General features: G+C 43.4%; 1 protein-coding gene across 1 annotated transcript; it reads left to right on the top strand.

Moving 5' to 3' along the window:
- On the top strand, positions 1-951 carry LOC308279885 (olfactory receptor 9S13-like; the record flags this gene model as incomplete). The annotated part of the gene is made up of 1 exon (XM_080720067.1): positions 1-951. One exon carries the CDS (start codon positions 1-3, stop codon positions 949-951), a length of 951 nt encoding a protein of 316 aa, XP_080576193.1.
- Between the last annotated feature and the right edge of the window lie 18,624 nt (positions 952-19,575).

Below are 19,575 nucleotides of genomic sequence, written 5' to 3'. Positions count from 1 at the left end.
ATGCCGACCCACACAGATGGGAACCTCTCGGCGCTGCCCTTGAGGGAGTTCGTGCTGGAGGGCTTCCGGGGAGGTGCGCAGACACAGGCCCTGCTCTTTGTCGTCTTCCTGGCCCTGTACGTGGTGACCGTCCTGGGCAACCTCACCATGATCATGGTCATCACCCTGGACGTCCACCTGCACTCCCCCATGTACTTCTTCCTCAAGAACCTGTCCTTCCTCGACCTCTGCTACTCCTCCGTCATCGCCCCCAACGCCCTGGCCAACTTCTTCTCCTCCTCCAAGGTCATCAGCTTTTCGGGCTGTGCCACCCAGCTCTTTTTCTTCGCTCTACTGGTCACCACTGAAGGCTTCCTCTTGGCAGTCATGGCCTACGACCGCTTCATGGCCATCTGCAGCCCCCTGCGCTACCCCATCACCATGTGCCCCTCGACCTGCGCCTGCATGGTGCTGGGCGCCTACTGCGGAGGCTGCCTCAACTCCATCATCGAGACCAGCCTCACCTTCCAGCTGCCCTTCTGCAGCTCCAACCACATCGACCACTTCTTCTGCGATGTGCCCCCGCTGCTCCGGCTGGCCTGCGCCGACACGGCTCTCAACGAGCTGGTCATGTTTGGCATCTGCGGGCTCATCATTGTTGGCACAACTCTTGTGGTCCTGGTCTCCTATGGCTACATCGCGGTGACCATCCTCAGCATGCGCTCCAGATCAGGGCGGCACAAGGTCTTCTCCACCTGCGGCTCCCACCTGACAGCTGTCTCCCTGTTTTATGGAACTGTTTTTGTCATGTATGCACAGCCTGGGGCTGTGGAGTCCATGGAGCAGGGCAAGGTGGTCTCCGTCTTCTACACCCTGGTCATCCCGATGCTCAACCCGCTCATCTACAGTCTGCGGAACAAGGACGTAAAGGACGCGCTGTGGAGGCTGGGACGGAGACACACGGCCAGCTGAAGGAGGGCGGCCGGCGAGAGGCGGTGTCTGGGGCTGGAGGAAGGACTACAAAAAGACACTCTGTCCTTCCTTCCTTCCTCCCTTCCCTCCTCCCTTCCTTCTTTCCTCCCTCCTTCTCTTCTACTTTCTCTCTCCCCTCCCTCTTTTCCTTCCTTTCTTCCTTTTCTTTCTCTCTTGTACCCATTTACTCACTCCCTGAAAGCATATTAGGGACCAGGCAATTACTAAGTAAGAGGACTGTCCGTAGTCCTCACCTCCAGACATGCGGAGGACCTGTCCACTTGTGACTGGGGTCATGCAGTGCTTGAAGCTCACTTGTTAGTAGTCAAGGGGCTCTTCTCCATTAAAGCAAATGGGCATTTGAAATTGGTGCATATTTTGACTCAATTTTCCATCATTATTTAATCATAAAACATAAAACCAAAGCAAAGTTCTCTGAGCCCTGACCATAGAAATGCCCCTGCAGCCAGGGCCCCTGCTGCACTGCCCCAGAGGACATAGGTGCTGTGGACACCTGGCTGAGGGGGCACCGTACAGCGCTGCCCACCTGAGGTGGGGTCCTTCAATAAATTTGACTCCATTTTGAAAAAATTAAAAGTCCCCATATGAGTCTCCTTCGTGCCCCTCCACGCTCTCCTGACACAGGCGACCGTGTCCCCGCAGCTTCTCCTTAGTGTCCATGGAAAGGCCCACCTCTACTTGCCTCTCTCTCAGCCCATTTGGAAGAGACCTGAGTAACAATGTGAACACATGGCCAAGCGTTCTTCAGAGTTAGCAGTAATGGTAGGTGCATGTCAGTGTGTCACTAACAATCTCACCATGAGGTACAAGGAGGGAAAAGGGAAGGGGATGGCGAGGGAAGGAAGGAGACCAAGTGACTGTGCACACATATGACTGTGTCACGTGAGCCTCACTACCGTGCACAATTACAACGCAACCGTGAAAGATTAATGAAAAGAAATAGACGCTTTTCTGTCACAGATCTGGAAGACAGGTGTCCAAAGTCAGTGTGCGGCGGGACCACGCCTGCCTGACTCCCAGGAGAAAGCCTGCCTGGACTGCCCAGCGTCCAGGGCTCCCAGAGACCCTGGGCTTCCTGCCTGGCGGCTGCTTCTCCAAAGCCTCTGCCTCCATCTTCCCACACCTGCCTCCTCCTCTGTCCGTGTGTCCTTTCTTCTTATGAGAACACCGTCCCTGGACTAGGGCCACCTCATCGACTCTGACCTCATGTGAAGTCATTGATCTGCTAAGATCCTATTTCCAGATAAGGCCACATTCCCAGCTCCAGGTAGACATGGGTTGGGGATGGGGACACCCTCCCACCAATTCAGTCACACTCCGTGTGTTTCGAGGAAATGGGTATTCTGAAGTTGCTGGGTGTAGGGTTCTATTTTTGTCCATTAGGGCCTCTGATATTTTTATTCCATTCTAACATTTGGCTACTAAGCTATGTGTGCTTAACCAGGTACTTGGAGAGCAGTGATACATTGTAATATGATTTGGATTGGATGCATTTCTTCTCAAACTCGATGTTTTGGGTTCTATATATTTTAAATCTTTGTTACTTATATGAAAACTAAAAATTTTCACATACTCTGGTCAGATTAAACATTTTCATCATGAAATCTCTCTCTATAAAGAAACTTTTATCTTAAGTTTTTACTGTGTTTGATATATACATTTATATAGCCATACAATGTTTCCTTTTTCTGAAATATTTGTGATGTAACTTTCATACTTTCTATGTATTTACATTAAAACTATATTTTATTGTTGAATTTATATGCACATTTATAGTATTTTGTTTTAAAAGATATAATTGTATTTATATGCAGGTTTATGATAATTTGTTTTAATAGATATGTTTACTCTAATTTCATTGAGTGTGGTGCTAACTTGAGGCCGAATCCAATGGCAAAATATAGGATGTTTTAGCTGGGCGTGGTGGCGCACGCTTGTAATCCCCGCGCTTGGGAGGCAGAGACAGGAGGATCGCGCAGGTTCGAAGCCAGCCGCGCATGCTGGCTTAGGAGACCCTGTTTCCAAAATGAAAATGTAAAAAAATAGGTCTGGGAGTGTAGCCCGGAGGTAGAAGGGCTTCCAGGAACCCCAGTACCACCAAAAAATATATATATATATAGGATGTTTTAGCATAGACAAAAATGATAACCATACTAGGTACACACACACACACACACACACACACACACACACACACACACACACATGTCTGAATGTATGAATTTATAGAATATGCTTGTTAATTTGAAATTAAAGAGAAAAGCCAGCCTTTGCCATGCCCTTCCCATATGAGCATGGGTGGCCTGTAGATAAATGTTCTCTCTATAACAAGGCCCAGCACTGGGAAGAAGATGATAATCGGAAGGAGAGTAGTAGTTATCTGTAGAGTTTACCTTCACAAAGGTACTGAAGCTAAGAAGGGATACCATTAGAGCACCCATCTTGAAAACCCAATGAATGAATAAAAAATGGGCAGTGCTCACCGATGGCGATCGCAGGAGAGACGGGAGCACTTTCTCTTGAGAGGAGCAGCACGCCTTTCACGATAGAATCTGGTCAAGTGCTGATGTGGTGATGACAAGTAAGCTTGGAGTGGGGATGCACGCCTCGGGCGGCGTAGACAAGAGGATCACAGGCTCAAGGCCAGCCCCGGCAACTTAGTGAGACCACATTTGAGTTTTCAAGTTAGAATTCTACAAGTTAGAATTCCCCTGGGTTCAACCCCCAGTACCAATTACAATAAAAACAATAGCAGTCAGGCGTGGTGGTGCACGCTTGTAATCCCCGTGCTTGGGAGGCTGAGATAGGAGGATCGCACAGGTTTGAAGCCAGCCTCATCTACTAAGTGAGGCTCTTAGCAATTTTGTGAGTCCCTGTTTCCAAATAAAATATAAAATAGGCCGGGTGTGGTGGTGCACGCTTGTAACCCCCGCGCTTGGGAGGTGGAGACAGGAGAATTGCGCAGGTTCGAAGCCAGCCGCGCCAGCTTAAGAGACCCTGTTTCCAAAAATAAAAAGTATAAAATAGGTCTGCAAGTGTATCCCAGAGGTAGAAGGGCTTCCAGGAACCCCAGTACCACCAAAAAACAAACAAACAAACAAACAAACAAAACAAATAAAATATAAAATAGGGCTGGGAGTATAGCCCGGAGGTAAAAAGCCTCTGGGTTCTAGCCCCAATACCACAAAAACAAATAAACAAACAAACAAAAAACAATATCAATTGATTCAACCACGCCTCCTGATACAAAGACTGATTTTCAAGACACACAGGCCAGAGGAAGGTCACGAGGACCGCCAATGGGATGGAGCCATCCAGCCCAGCAGGTGGGCAGTTCTGCCAGAAAATGGATCTAGTTTATTTTTTAAAAAATGAACATAAACAATAACCCCTACTAAAGAGAGTGATAGACTGGGCCTCTGTGCATTTAGAGAATTGTTAGTGGCTTCCTCACTTTGAAATGACCCATGTAGAGAATAAAAATCAAAGAGAATGAAAAGCAATGGAGATAGGCTACAATTTAAAACGACAACACTAAGTTGTATTTTGAAAATTTAGAAGTAGAAGAGAGAGAAAAATAGAGAAAAGAAAACATAGTTAAACACTCCCCACATATGGAGAGAGTTTATTCAAGTATATTAAGCTCAAATTTTCTCAAACGAGGTTATTGAAAAGAGGATTATACTAACATACTTTATAATACAACTGTCAAAAATCAAAGACAAAGGAGAGCTTTGAAAGAAGCACAAGGAAAGCAACTTTTCACATACAGGAGAGCCTCCTTAACACTATCAGTGGATTTCTCAGGAGAGACATTACAGGCCATGAAAGCATGAGATGATATATTCAAAGTCCTAAGAAGGGGGAAATCTTACAGACCAAAAATATATACCTGGCAAAGGAAGTTAGAAATAGAGCCACAGAAATAAAAAAGAAAAAGTACCAAAGGAAATACAAAAGAAAGCAGCAAAACGGCATGAAGTGCCTCTCAATAAATAAACTTTTGATACGTAGAATAAGACCTTCCTATAAATACTTACTTTAAATGTAAAGTAATTGAAACCACCAGGAAAAACTATAAAGCAGCTGAATGCATTTAAAAAAAAAAAAGCAAGAGAGACCTAATTATATGCTTCCGAAAGGATTTTTCTTTCCTTTCTTCTTCTTCTTCTTCTTCTTCTTCTTCTTCTTCTTCTTCTTCTTCTTCTTCTTCTTCTTCTTCTTCTTCTTCTTCTTCTTCTTTTGGGTGGTACTGGGTTTCGGGAAGCCCTTCTACCTCCAGGCTACACTCCCAGACCTATTTTATACTTTTTTATTTTTGGAAACAGGGTCTCTTAAGCCAGCGTGGCTGGATTCGAACCTGCGCGATCCTCCTGTCTCCACCTCCCAAGCGCGGGGATTACAAGCGTGCGCCACCACGCCCGGCCCGAAAGGATATCTTTTAAAATTCAGTAAATTTTTTTTCTTCTTTCTTTTTTTGTACTTGTGATTCTAAAGTAGGGTCACACTCTAGTCCCTACTTTATTTATTTATTTTTATACTTTGAATCGGGGTCTCACTAAGTAACTGCATGTTGGCCTCCAACCTATGATCCTCTTGTCTCAGACTCTGAAGTACTGGGATTACGGAACATGCAGCTGCACCCAGCTCACTTCAGCTTTAGATGCACAGGTGGGCTGAAAATAAAGTGATTAAAAATATAATTCTTAAAGTAGGAGTTAAAAGTGGATAGGGAAATGATACTAGATAAAATAAATTTTATGTAAAAACTTTAACAAAAAAACCCCAAAACAGTCATATATAGATCAAAGAGTCAATTCATCAAGAGGATACATCAGTTGTAAATATATATGCACCAACATCATTGTAGCTGAATATATAAAGAAAATATTAATACATCTGGAGGGAGAAGTAGACAGCAATATGAGAATAGTAGGGGACTTTGAACCCTCATTTTTTGACAATGGGCAGATCATTAGACATAAAGTAAACAAGAAAATACCGGAATTTAGGTACACTTGAGATTAATTGGACCTACAAACACATATGTGTGATTCAATCTAATGATAGCAGAATATACATTCTTCTTGGACACACCTGGATCATCTCCTAGACAAGACCAAAAGTTAAGCCACAAAACAATTCTCCACAAATTGACGAAGTTTGAAATCATCTTCAGTATCTTTTCCAGCAGCAATTGTATGGAACTACAATCAGTAATTGGAGTAGTACTTCAAAAGTCACAAGTGGCTTCCGGGAAGATGGCAACCGAGAAAAGCGGGGCTTAAGAGCCCCGCTAACAACCAGTCTCCATTACCACAAAATCAGCGCCTTTCATAGCCAGAAAACACCATCACCAGAGAAACAAAAAAATCACCAGGCTCCAGAGAGAAAGCGGACTGAGAACAGAGCAACAGACGAGGCAGCAGCGCTTTACTGCTGGCGGCAGCGGGGAGTTCACCAGACGGCTACAGCAAGCCGAGGTGAGCCGCTGCGGAACAGCCAGGCGGGATTTCTCAGCTCAGAGAGCATCTAAAGCTCCCAGTGGCTGAGCTCAGCACACGCTGCAGGGATTCAGAGTGGAAATCAAAACCAAGAAGAAAAACACCAGCCCCACGGCCGAGGGTGTAGCAGCGGCGCCATATTGTCACCGGCGGCAGCAGCAGTGAATTCAGCGAGTCCAGTACAGCTACATCTGCGTACTCAAGAACAGTGAGTCAAATTGCAGGCCACAGAGGAGAAATCCCAGTACTGTACTCCCTGGGACTTGACCCAGTGGAGGAGGGGCGGTGGCAGAGATATCACACCATAGGAGAACGTGCAACCTGGCACCCCCTCCCCCACAGTCTAAAGCAACCTCTATCGACGCTCTGGGTTGGAGACTCTGTGATACAACCCAGTAAAGGAGTAGTGGGGTCTGAGATACTACTGACTCGAGATCCAGAGCACCTTAAGTGAAGTCATAGTGACCCAAGGGAAGAACCCAGAGAAGGCACAAACATCCGAAATCATGGGAAAGAGGAATAATACTGGAGCAATGAATGCCCACAACCCCACAACATCAGAACTCGATAAAACAGAAAATCAGAGATTTCTAGAAGAGCAAATCAGGAAAATAACTGTAGAAATAATAGAGGTGCTTCGAAAAGAACTCAGAGAGAGCCAAAAAGAGATAAAGGATGCAATTAATGAAGTAAAGGCCTCAATTCAAAGTACAAACAACCGATTAGACCACATGGAGAGCAGAATCTCGCTCTTAAAAGATGATCATTCCAAAAATGAACGCATAGTTTCTAATCTAGAAAAAAATATCCGACAGCAGGAATCTGATATTGAAGAAATATGGGCCCATTTTAAGAGAGCTAACCTAAGAATAGTTGGAATAGAGGAGGGAAAAGAAAGTGAAACCAAAGGGATCAACAATCTCTTCAAGGAAGTAATAGCAGAAAATTTTCCAGACATAAAGCAAGAGGTTGATACACAGATCCAGGAAACTTATAGAACTCCCTTTAGACAGGATCAGAGAAGAGGATCCCCACGCCACATAATTGTCAAAATGACCAATGTGGAAGCCAAGCAGAGAATCTTAAAGGCAACAAAAACAAAGGGCCAAGTGACATTCAGAGGCAAACCAATTAGAATCACTCCAGACTTCCCAAACCAAGTTATGAGAGCCAGAAGGGCTTGGAGTAACATATTCCAAACTCTGAAAGAAAACAACTTCCAGCCAAAAATTTCCTACCCAGCAAAACTTTCTATCAAATTAGATGGGGAAAGAAGAAGCTTCCATGACAAACAGAAACTGAAGGAATTTATGTCTTCAAAACCAGCGCTAGAGAAAATACTCAGAGATTAACTACAAAGAAGAAATAGGTAACACACACCAGAACCAGAGAAACAAGATTTTCCATCCAACAGTCAACTAAGATTGGTTATCTGTGGAGATTCATTATTTATGTTAGTCTTTTACCTATCTCTAAAGGGTATTTTTTGCCTTTATTGTTGTTAATTTTTAGGATTTCTAGTTGGAATATTAATATACCTTCAGATATAGCATTTGTGAAATATTTTATCCCATTCTATTAGTAACTGTTAACTCTGTTTACATTGTCATTGGATATACAATATTTTTTAGGGAGTTTGTATACTCTTCTGTTGCCTGTGCCATTGAAATCATATCCAAGAAATCACTGCCAATTTCAATGTTGTGAGGTTTTATGACCCAGATTTTCTCCTAAAAGTTTATAGTCTTAAGATTTATATTTAGGTCTTTTATCTATTTTGAGTTAATATTTGTATATGGGATTAGGTAAGGGTCCAACTTTATTCTTTTCCATGTAATTATTATTTTTCAACAATATTTAGTTAAAAGATTATTTTTTCCACCACCAAATGTTCATGGAAACCTTGTCAAAAATAACTTGACAATATAGGGAAGAATTTAGCTCTAGACTTTTATTTAACTCCAATGGTTTATATATCTGCCTTTAGAACAGTACTACACTGTTTCAATTATTGTAGCTTTATATGGTTTGAAATCAGAAAATATATATCTTCTAGCTTTGTTCTTTTTCAAGATCGTTTTGGGTATCTAGAGTCCATATTCCATATTAGGATAGATTTTTTTCTGAAAAATAAATAAATAAATAAATAAATGTATGTTAGTTTCACCTAAAAAAAATAGGAAAAAAATTCTCTGGTAAGAAAGAAAGTAAAAGAAATATTGAAATGTTATCTTTAAGTCATCAAAAGCTTGGTATCAGACAAATGAAACTGTTATGTGAGATTATCATTTTTAATTTTGGATAAATTGCTATAATACTAGATGTCAACCACTAAGCCAAGCATGGGAGGGAGGGATGGGGAGAGAATGGGGTGGGGATCGGGGGGTGGGGGGGGCTGACTGGGCGATGTGTGCATGTATGTCTACAAAAGTTTGTTTCCCACTATGATGTATGAATACAGTGCACCATTTTTTTTTAAAAAAAGGAAAAAAAAGGATGAGTTAAAAAAAAAGTCACAAGTGTGTGGAAATTAACCAGCACAGTCTTGAATAAACATTGTATTTAAAAATACCCAGAGCCAAAAAATAATAGAAGTACATGATTGAAATAAGAAAGACGCGGCGGGTCCCACTGGCGCACAGATATATGCAGGAATCCAGTATAGGTGGTATGGATGCCTTTATTCCTGGGGAGTCGGCGGCCGGCGGGAACGAGCGAGTAAGGGGGCACACGCAATGTGTCCCTGTGAGTCTCTGTGAGTCTCTGCCTCTCAGGGCGCCTGGGCTCCCTTAAATCGAGGGGAGTGGTCTCCTCTGGGAAACGTGGAGCTCTGCCTCCTAGCTTCTGGCCCCGCCCCCTGGGGGCAGCAGCTCAAACCTTTCAGTAATATACCAAAGCCTACAGGATACAGCATAAGAAATACTAAGAAGAAAGTTTGTAGCAACAAATGCCTATGTTGAGAAAAAAAGAATCTCAAACCAAAAGTTAACTTCATATCACAAGGAACTAAAATGAAAACCCAAACTAATCCCATAGTTACCCTAAAGAAGGAAATAACAAAGATCAGATTAAAACAAACCATAAAAGAGAAAACAAAAACAAAAAAATCCCACCATATTAAGAGCTGTTTTTGAAAAAATAGAAAAATTACAGAACATTTCAGCTAGATTAAGAAAAAAAAGAATAGAGAAGTAAACAAAATCAGGTCGGGTGTGGTAGAACAGGCTTGTAATCTCAGTGCTTGGCAGGCTGAGACAGGAGCATCGCAGGTTCACAGCCAGCATCAGCTACTTAAAAAACAATTTATTTTATTGGTGCATTGTAGTCACACATTGTAATGGAGTACAAGATGGTGGAGACACATACACATATCACGAAATTTGCCATTACCCAATTCTCACTCCATTCCCTCCCCCTCCCTCCTTCTCATGTTTGGTTTAGTGATTGACATTGATATGTTTGTTAAGTACATCATGTATATTAGAGAATTCCCCTCCCATCCCCTCAGTTGGGTCACCTTATTTGCTCATCTATGGTTTCTCCTTCTTTGTCTAGAGTTCCTCCGATGACCCATTTTCTCCCTAGCTTCTGCATATTAAGGAGAGCATCTGATTTCTTATCTTTTGAGACTGACTAATCTCACTTAGCATAATGTCTTCAAGATCCATCCATTTCCCTGCAAATGACATAATTGTGTTCTTCTGTACATATCCCAAAGTTTTGTAATTCATTAGTCTGTTGATGGACATCTTGGCTGGTTCCATAGTTTGGCTATGGTGAATTATGCAGCTATGAACAAAGATACGCATGCATTAGTTTGGTAGTTTGGTTTCCATTCTTTTGGGTAGATATTCAGAAGTGGTATTGCTGGATCATATGGTAAGTTCGTTCCCATTCTTCTGAGGATCCTCCATATTGTTTTCCAAAGTGGTTGCACTAATTTGCAATCCCACCAACAATGTCTTAGGGTTCCCACTTCTCCATATCCTCGCCAGTATCTGTTGTTGTTTGTGTTTTGAATGATTGCCATTCTAGTTGGAGTTAGGTGAAATCTCAGGGTAGTTTTGATTTGCATCTCTCTGATTGCCAATGATGTTGAGCATTTTTTCATGCATTCATTGGCCATTTGAATTTCTTCTTTCATGAAGTGTCTATTTAGTTCACTTGCCCATGTTTTGATTGGGTTATTTGTTTTCTTAGTGCTGACTTTCTTGTGTTCTCTGTATATTCTAGATATTAGTCCTCTATAGTAGGAGTAGTTGGCAAAAATCTCCTCCCATTCTGTTGGCTCTCAGTTGAGGTTCTTGATAGTTTCCTTTGCTGTACAGAAGCTCTTCAGTTTCATGCAATCCCATATATTGATTTGCCTTTTGGTTTCTTGTGCCTTTGGGGTCTTATTGAGAAAGTTTTTACCTGTGCTATGTGTTGCAGTGTTGGACCTGTGCCCTCTTCAAGGAGTGACAGGTCCAGCCCGTCAGCGGTGGGGGCTGGGCAGGAAGGTTGAGTGCCGACGGCCCGAACCGAACCACAGGAGCTGGGAGATGTGTCAAGCAGGATCTTGTTTATTTCTCTCAGGCAACCCATTTTAAAGCAAAAAACCGCAAGGGGGATTTCCAACAGGAAACTATTCTAACCTATCAAGCTAAAGGTCACCCTTGCATGTGCAAAGCACATAACTTGCAGCCAATCATTATCCAGTGCACGAGGGGTTGACGAGCACGGAAGCATTATTTGAGCCAATAAGGCTCAACATTACTAAATTGGACTAGCAGGGGCAAGGAGAGTAGTTATGCCCTCCATATCTGCTCAGCGCTACATGTTGCAGATTCATTCATTGGAAGTTCAGGCAGTTGTGCAGACCTGCGCGCGTTGCTACATGTAGCTGATTCGTCGGAAGTTCTGTCAGGCAGTTAAGCAGACCCCAACATCAGAGCCTCAAAGTTTCTTATTTCCAAGTCTTTGATCCATCTTGAATTTACTCTTGTGTAGGGTGAGAAAGTGGGATTTATTTCCATTTTTCTGCATATGGTTAACCAGTTTTGCCCACACCATTTTTGAACAGGCTATCATTTTTTCCAGTGTATTTTTTGGTCCCTTTGTCAAAAATCAATTGGCTGTGTGTGGATTTTTTCCTGAGTCTTCTATTCTGCTCCATTGGTCTATGTATCTGCTTTTGTGCCAGTACCATGATTTTTTTTTTATTACCATGGCTTTGTAGTATAGTTTAAAGTCAGGTATTGTGATTCCTCCTGCATGGTTTTTGTTGCTGAGAACTACTTTGGCTATTCTGGGTTTTTTGTTGTTCCAAATGAATTTAAGGACTGATTTTTCTATGTCTGTGAGGAATGACCTTGGTAATTTAATGAGTATTGCATTGAATCTGTAATGGAAGTATGGTCATTTTGATAATATTTATTCTGCCTATCTATGAACATGGAAGATCTTCCCATCTTCTAAGGTCTTTAATTTCTCTTTGTAGGGGTCTTTTACCTCCTTGGTTAAGTTTATTCCTAAGTATTTTTTTTGTGTGTGGGATATCCTGAGAGGGTTTTCTGGATTTCTTTTTCAGTGGATTTATGGTTGGTATACAGAAAGCTTCCAATTGTTTAAGTTTGATTTTGTATCCAGACACTTTGCTGAATTTGTTGATGAGTTCTATAAGCCTTTTGGTTGAGTTTGTTGGGTCTTCTAAGAATAGTATCATGTCATCTGCAAATAGTGAAAGTTTAAGTTCTTCTTTTCCTATTTGTACTCCTTTGATTTTCTTTTCTTGCCTTATTCCTCTGGCTAGAGTCTCAAGCACTATATTGAAAAGAAGTGGTGATAATGGATGTCCTTGTCTTGTTCCGGTTTTTAGGGGGAATTCTCATGGTTTTTCCCACTTAATATGATGTGGGCTGTGGGCCTATTGTAGATTGCCTTTATGATGTTGAGGTATGTTCCTTCTATTCTGATTCTCTGAAGTGCTTTTATCATAAATGGATGTTGTATTTTGTCAAATGCTTTTTCAGCATCTATTGAAATAATCATGTGATTTTTGTCTTTGGTTCTGTTTATGTGATGAATTACATGTATTGACTTTCCCATTTTGACCAGCCTTGCATCCCTGGGATGAACCCTACTTGGTCATGATGTATGATTTTCTTGATGTGGTTTTGAATGTGTATTGCTAGTATTTTGTTTAGCAGTTTTGCACCCAAGTTCATAAAAAAATATAAGCCTGTAGTTTTCCTTCATTGAGCTGTCTTTATTTGGTTTTGGTATTGATGTGATGTTGGCTTCATAGGATGTATTTGGAGAGTATCATTTCTTTCTATTTTACAAAATAGATTGAAGAGTATTTGGATTAGCTCTTCTATAAGGGTTTTATAAAATTCACTGGGGAAACCATCTGGTCCTGGGCTTTTCTTTGATGGTAGGCTCTTTATTGCTGTTTCAATCTCTTTGATTGCTATTAGTTGGTTCAAATTTTCTCTATTTTTTTTACTCAGTTTAAGAATGTTGTATTTATCTAGAAAGTTGTCAATTTCTTCCAGATTTTCCATTTTGTTGGAGTATAGTTTTTCAAAGTAGTTTCTGATAATCCTCTAAATTTCTACACTGTCAGTGGCAATATCTCCTTTTTCTTCTCTTATCTTCATAATTTGGGTTGATTCTCTCTTTTTTGTTAGGTTGGCTAGTGATTTACATATCTTGTTAATATTTTAAAAAAAACAGCTTTTGGTTTTGTTGATTTTTGACATTTTTTTATTCTCTACTTCAACAATTTCTATTCTGATTTTAATAATTTCCTATCTCCTACTGGCTTTGGAGTTAGATTGTCCCTGTTTTTCAAGGGCTTTGTGGTATGTCATTAGGTTATTTATTTGGTGATTTTCTCTTCTTCTTATGTGAGCACTCAGTGCTATATAATTTCCTCTTAACATTGCCTTAAAAGTTTCCCAGAGATTATGATATATTGTATCTTTATTTTTGTTTGTTTCTAGAAATTTCTTGATTTCACCCTTACTTTTTCTATGACCCATTCTTCATTCAGCAGTGTGGTGTTCAGTCTCCACATGTTTATGTGGTTTCTCTGGATCTTCTTATAGTTGATTTCTAGCTTTATTTCATTAAGGTCTGAAAATACACAAGAAGTATGTAACATTTTTTAATTTGCTAGTGCTCACTTGTGGCCCAGGGTGTGATCTATTTTAGAGATAGTTCTGTGAGCAGCTGAGAAAAATGTAAACTCTGCTGCAGTTGGGTACAATATTCTGTGTCTAATAGGTCCATTGGTTGATGGTGTTCTTTAGGTCTGAGACATCTGTACAGATCTGTTGTCTAGAAGATCAGTCTAATGGTGTGAGAGGGGTGTTGAAGTCTCCCAGTATTATTGTATTGGGACTTATGTGTGACTTAATGTCACAAAGAGTTTGTTTTATGAAAGTAGCTGCATCTATGTTTGAGGCATAAATGTTTAATATGTTATTTCCTCTTGCTGAATTGTTCCTTTTACCAGTTAAAAAAAAATGACCTTCTTTGTCTCTTCTAATAAACTTGGGCTTGAATTCTAACTTGTCTGATATTATAGTTGCTACTCCTGCTTGTCTTTGAGTTCCTTTGGCATGAATTACCTTGCTCCAGCCCTTTACCTTAAGTTTGTTACTATCCTCACTTGTAAGGTATGTTTCTTGCAGTCAGCAGATACATGGATTCTGTGTGTGTGTGTGTGTGTGTGTGTGTGTGTGTGTGTGTGTTACTGCATGTGGGACCCAGGGGCTTTTTACCTCCGGGCTATATTCCCAGACCTATTTTATATTTTTATTTGGAAACAGTGTCTCACTAAGTTGCTGAGAACCTCACTAAGTACCTGAGGCCGGCTTTGAAGCTGTGCAATCCTCCTGTCTCAGCCTCCCAAGCATGGGGTATATAAGCATGTGGCACCATGCCCAGCTGTTTGTTTTTTTTTTTTTTAATTTTATTTTTTGTGATACTGGGGATGGAACCCAGCAGCATTCTACCTCTAAGTTACACCCTCAGCCCTATTTTTTAGTCTTTGTTTTGAAACAGGGTCTCACTGGGTTGCAAAGGAACTCACTAAGTAGCTGAGGCTGGCCACAAATCCAGATCCTCCTGCCTCAACCTCCAAAATTCTGGGATTACAAGTGTGAGTCACCACACCCAGCTTGGATTCTGGTTTTTAATCCATTTTCCAACCTTATGTTTTTTATTGGGGAGTTAAGGCCACTTATGTTCAGTGTGATTATTGAGAGGTGATTTTTAATTCCTAACATATTGAGATTTAACTTTTGTTTGAGGTAGTGTTTGTTCTTCTTTGCTTAGTTGTTTGCTGGATGGAAATTCTTGTTTCTCTGGTTCTGGTTCATATTACTTATTTCTTCTCTGTAGTTAGTCTCTATGAGTATGTTCTCTAGTGCTGGTTTGGAAGAAAAATTCCTTCAGCTTCTATTTGTCATGGAAGATTTTTATTTCCCCACCTAAATTGAGAGATAGTTTTGCTGGGTAGGAAATTTTTGGCTGCAAGTTGTTTTCTTTCAGAGTTTGGAATACGCTACTCCAGGCCCTTCTGGCTTTGATGAATTGGTTTGGGAAGTCTGGAGTAATTCTAATTGGTTTGCCTCTGAATGTCACTTGGTCTTTTGTTTTTGTTGCCTTTAAGATTCTCTCCTGGGACAGGTGTGGTGGCGCACACTTGTAATCCTGGTGTTTGGGAGGTGGAGACAGGAGGATCGCGCAGGTTCAAAGCCAGCCTCACTGGCTTAAAAGACCCTGTTTCCAAATAAAAAAATATAAAATATGTCTGGGAGTGTAGCCTGGAGGTAGAAGGGTTTCCAGGAATCCCAGTATCACCACAAAAAAAAAAAAAGATTCTCTCCTGGGCTTCTACACTGGTCAATTTAACTATTATATGGCATGGTGAACCTTTTCTCTGAAATTGTCTAAGGGAGGTTCTATAAGTTTCCTGTACCTGTGTACCAATCTCTTGCTCTATGTTTGTAAAAATTTTCTGATATTACTTTTTTGAAAAGATTGTTGATCACTTTAGTTTTATCTTCTATTCCCTCTTCTATGCCAATTACTTTTAGGTTGGCTCTTTTAAGATGGGCCTATATTTCTTCAGTGTCCAATTCATGCTGTCAAATTGTTTTTTCTAAGTTATATACTAAGCATTCATTTTTGGAGTGATCACCTTCAAGGATGTAGATTCTATTCGCCATGTGGTCCAATTGATTGTTTATAGTTTGAATTGATGCCTTCACTTCAATGATTGCATTCTTCATTTCTGTCAGATTCTCTCTAAATTCTTTTCAGAAGTTCTGTATTATTTCTACAGTCACATTCCAATGTGACCTTCTGAAGATCCCTGCAATTCTGTGTTGTCAGTTTCTGTTATTGTGGTGTTGTGCAAGCTCATTACTTCCTTGTTATTCCTCCTTCTCATGATTCCAGAAGTTTGTATCTGTTTCTTTTGATAGATTTCTCTCAGTCTGTAGGTGTCAGCTGGTATATCCAAGGGCAAGCTGTGTTGTATTCAGCAGTGAAGGTTGAGTAAGGAGGGAAGTGAAGTCATAACTGCAAGAATAGGGTAAAGCCTCAGATTGGATCAAATAGAATGAGAATATGAGTTCGGTAAGGTACTATATAGTAGAGATCAGAGATACTTAGTGTATATAGATATAGTAGAGACTATATACCCCAGACTCAGCTACTTAGTGAAGCCCTCTGCAACTTAGTGAGACCTTGTTTCAAAATAAAGAATAACAAAAAAATTGGGCTGGGGTGTAGGTCAGAGCTAGGATGTCCCTGGGTTCCATCCCCAGTACCGTAAAAAAATAAATAAATAAAAAGAAATAAAATCAGAACCGAAAGAAGATACATTACAACTGAAACTATAAAAATAAAAGAATAAGAGATGATTGTGAAGGATAGATCGAGAATGGACTTGAAAGACACCTAACCATAAAGTGTTTGTGAAGCATAAAAAAAGCTAACAAACCCAGCACAACAAAACAAAGTGCTCTATGAACAAGAGAAAGGCCCAGCCAAGGGAAAGACAGGCAGGAAGATGCAACTCTGACTGAAGCACAGAGAACCCAGCCAGGATGGGCCTGGATGTGCAGGACAGTGGCCACAGGTGGATATTCTAGCATACATCTTTTATTCTAAGTTTATTAATTTTGGTGCATTGTAAATGTAGATGGCTTTTAATGAAGATAAATTCAGTATCTACATACACTAGAGTATTTCTAAAGCTCACATGGCTGTAGGGCCAGTGTCTACAGTGTGGGAAGGAAACTTCCCAGGGTGGGAAGGACATGTCTGTCAGCAGAATGACCAAGAAGCACACACTCCACCCACACGAGAACCCATGCCCAAGCCTGCACAACCCAGGATGACACCCATAACTGTTGTCACATGGGCATGCCATGTGTGCATACCAGGGAACGTAGTGACAGGTCACAAAAGAGAAGTCCTCTGGACACAGCTGTGTGCGGACTGCAGCTGCAGCTCCAGGAGTGTTGCTGAGGCCAAAGAGCATGTTTCTTCTTTGACCACTTCTTATTGCTCGAATTTTGAAGCATCCCTTTTTAATTTCTCAGAGAAAGTGAGAGAGCAACAGAAGAAACAACATGAGAAAAGATAACTTAGAGGAAAGCTAATCCACCTTCTAACTGTCCGAAAGGACGATGGTTTCCCGGGTCAGCAACCTGGCAGATTGTGAAGACATAGTCTACCAGGGGCCTGGGTAGGGTGGGCTTTCCTAGGGCCTGGCAGCATTCTCATATGGTCTCCCTCACCCCAACATCACAGGATAGAGCAGGAAGGAGTATCACAGAGGACAGGAAGTGATGTAGGCACCAGCTCCGGGCAATAGCTCTACCCAGGACACTGGACACAGAGTCCCTCAGAGTTGTCTCCTGATTTCCCTCTGGGGGCTGAGATTTCAGGTCCTTTCCACCACCATGAGGAAGGGATGATGATTAAACAGATTGGCCACAGCCCTGCAGCTGCCAGGGACCAGGGAGTTGGAGTCCCACCAGGCTACAGAGGCCCACAGCCTCCTAATTGGCCATGGGAGACCTGAGTCCCAGAGCTGCCAGTCACAGATACTCTGCTCAACAGAGTGACCCAAGTGTGAGACCAAAGACACCCTGCCAACTGACAGGGACGGACAGGACAGGAGGTGGTAGGGAGCCCTCCCTTCCCACTTCACCAAAATCTGGGAGCCTGATCTAGCCACAGCCTGGACACCCAGACCCTCCCTGGATTTGCCTATGACCCTGCACTGCTCAGATGCCCAGCTGAAGTGCAGAGGACCCAGGACAGCTCACAGTCCACCTCCCTGTGTCCAGCACAGACCAGGCTCAGGACATGGGACCCTGGGAGCCCAGATGCTGGCTAGATGACAGCGAGGAGTCCTGAGCCTCGGCTGGGAGAGGTAAGTGCACAGCCCACCTTGGCAGGGCTGCAGGAGTAGAGAGACACCATGGGTGTGGACAGTGCAGAGCTGTGCACACAGCACTCAGGGCTCGCCTCAGTGAGGGAGGCTCTGGCCGCCTTCCTGTCCTGCCAGCCCTGGCCCAGGCTCCAGGTAGGAGGGGCAGCTCCTGAGAACCTTTGCCTGTAGGCTCCTGGGTGTATCGTGCTAAGCACCAGCTCTATCCTGTGGAAGGGGCTGCAGCTCCTGCGTCTCCCACCAGCTCCTGGGCACTGGACATACTGCTGGCTCAGTACCACACTGTCCAGGGAGGCAGGACTGAAGGGGAAGACGGGCCAGCGCAGCCCAGGCAGAGGCTCCAGCTCTCAGCAGCAAGATGCCTGCCCAGCCCATGGCCAGCTGCTCAGCCCACTCATCCCTGGATGCACCTGCGTCCTCAGCGGGATGGAAAGATGCTTGTCCTTCTTCCAGCATGGGTCAGGGAATGTCACCCTGAGGCTGCACGTGTCCATGTGCTTTCCCTGGTCACACACCTGCCCCTCAGCCATTGTGATCACCAGTGCATTTTCAGGAAGCACTGCTGAGAGTGACCACAAAGCCATTTCACTTACACCTGGAGCTCACACCAGAGAAGGCTGGTGCTTAGAGCAGGTGGGGACAGAAGGCCGCTGCAGGCACCACATCCCCATGTGTGAGGGTCAGCCTGCAGGGTGCAGTGCCAGCCCTGGCCTCCCTGGAGTTCCTCTAGAGGATGCAGAGCAGACCCCACCCCAGCCAGGCCCTCAGCACAGCGGCTCCCTCCTGAGACCCACCGAGACAGAGCATCTGCTCAGGGCACTATCGCACTGTCTAACACACGGGGGAGAATAGGATCAGGAAAAGCACAAGAACACTGGGTGGGTACAGTTCTGTCCAGTGCTCCAAGTGAGAAAGAGCAGGACCGTTAAGGTCTCAGACCCTGAACATAAGAGAGAACAGAACTGGCAATAAGCTGGGGGTGGTTCCGTGCCTCTCCCAATGTGCCCTGGTCTGTCCTGCTCTCTATGAGACCTCAGGCACAACCTCCTGCCTGCCCAAAGCCTGCCCAAAAACTGGACCTTACAAGGAAGCCCCTGCATCCTCCAGGAGGCTCAGTACAGTCACTGTGGTCCAGGCTCAGCCAGTGATGCGGAGCGGGGGCTCAGGGTCTTCCTGTGTGCAGCCTGGAGACCACGTGGTCACCCAGCCCAAGGCCTGTGGGCAGCAGCCCTTGACCGTCTGAACAGGGGGAGAGTGAGCCAGGCGTGGAAGTGCAGGAGGGGCAGCTGAGCCAGAGGACCGTCCCTGGTTAGAGCAGGCGTCCCCCCAGCAGGCAGCTCAGCGGCTGCTCTTACACTCAGTCACTCAGCTCCAGACACCTCTGCGTCCCCAGAGCCGGTTCTGGCTCCTACACAGGGAGGGCTCACCACACACTCAAGTTTAAATCAGTCAGAGGAAATGTCTCTCTTTCAGGCCAGTTCGTCTGCAAGGGCAACTGGGCAGCTGGAGGCCTCTGGGTGTGTGGGCCGCGTGGCACCAATGCACCCCTATGCTCCATGGGACACGTGACACTGGCCCCATGACCTTATACCCCTCAAAGCCTCCACTGTGCTCTGCCCAGCAGTCCTGGCTCAGGCC

The sequence above is a fragment of the Muscardinus avellanarius genome, assembly GCF_963383645.1.
Source record: "Muscardinus avellanarius genome assembly, chromosome: 2".
Taxonomy (NCBI): domain Eukaryota; kingdom Metazoa; phylum Chordata; class Mammalia; order Rodentia; family Gliridae; genus Muscardinus; species Muscardinus avellanarius.
The sequence above is the reverse complement of the archived record's forward strand: the minus strand, read 5'-3'. Positions and strand labels throughout refer to the sequence as shown.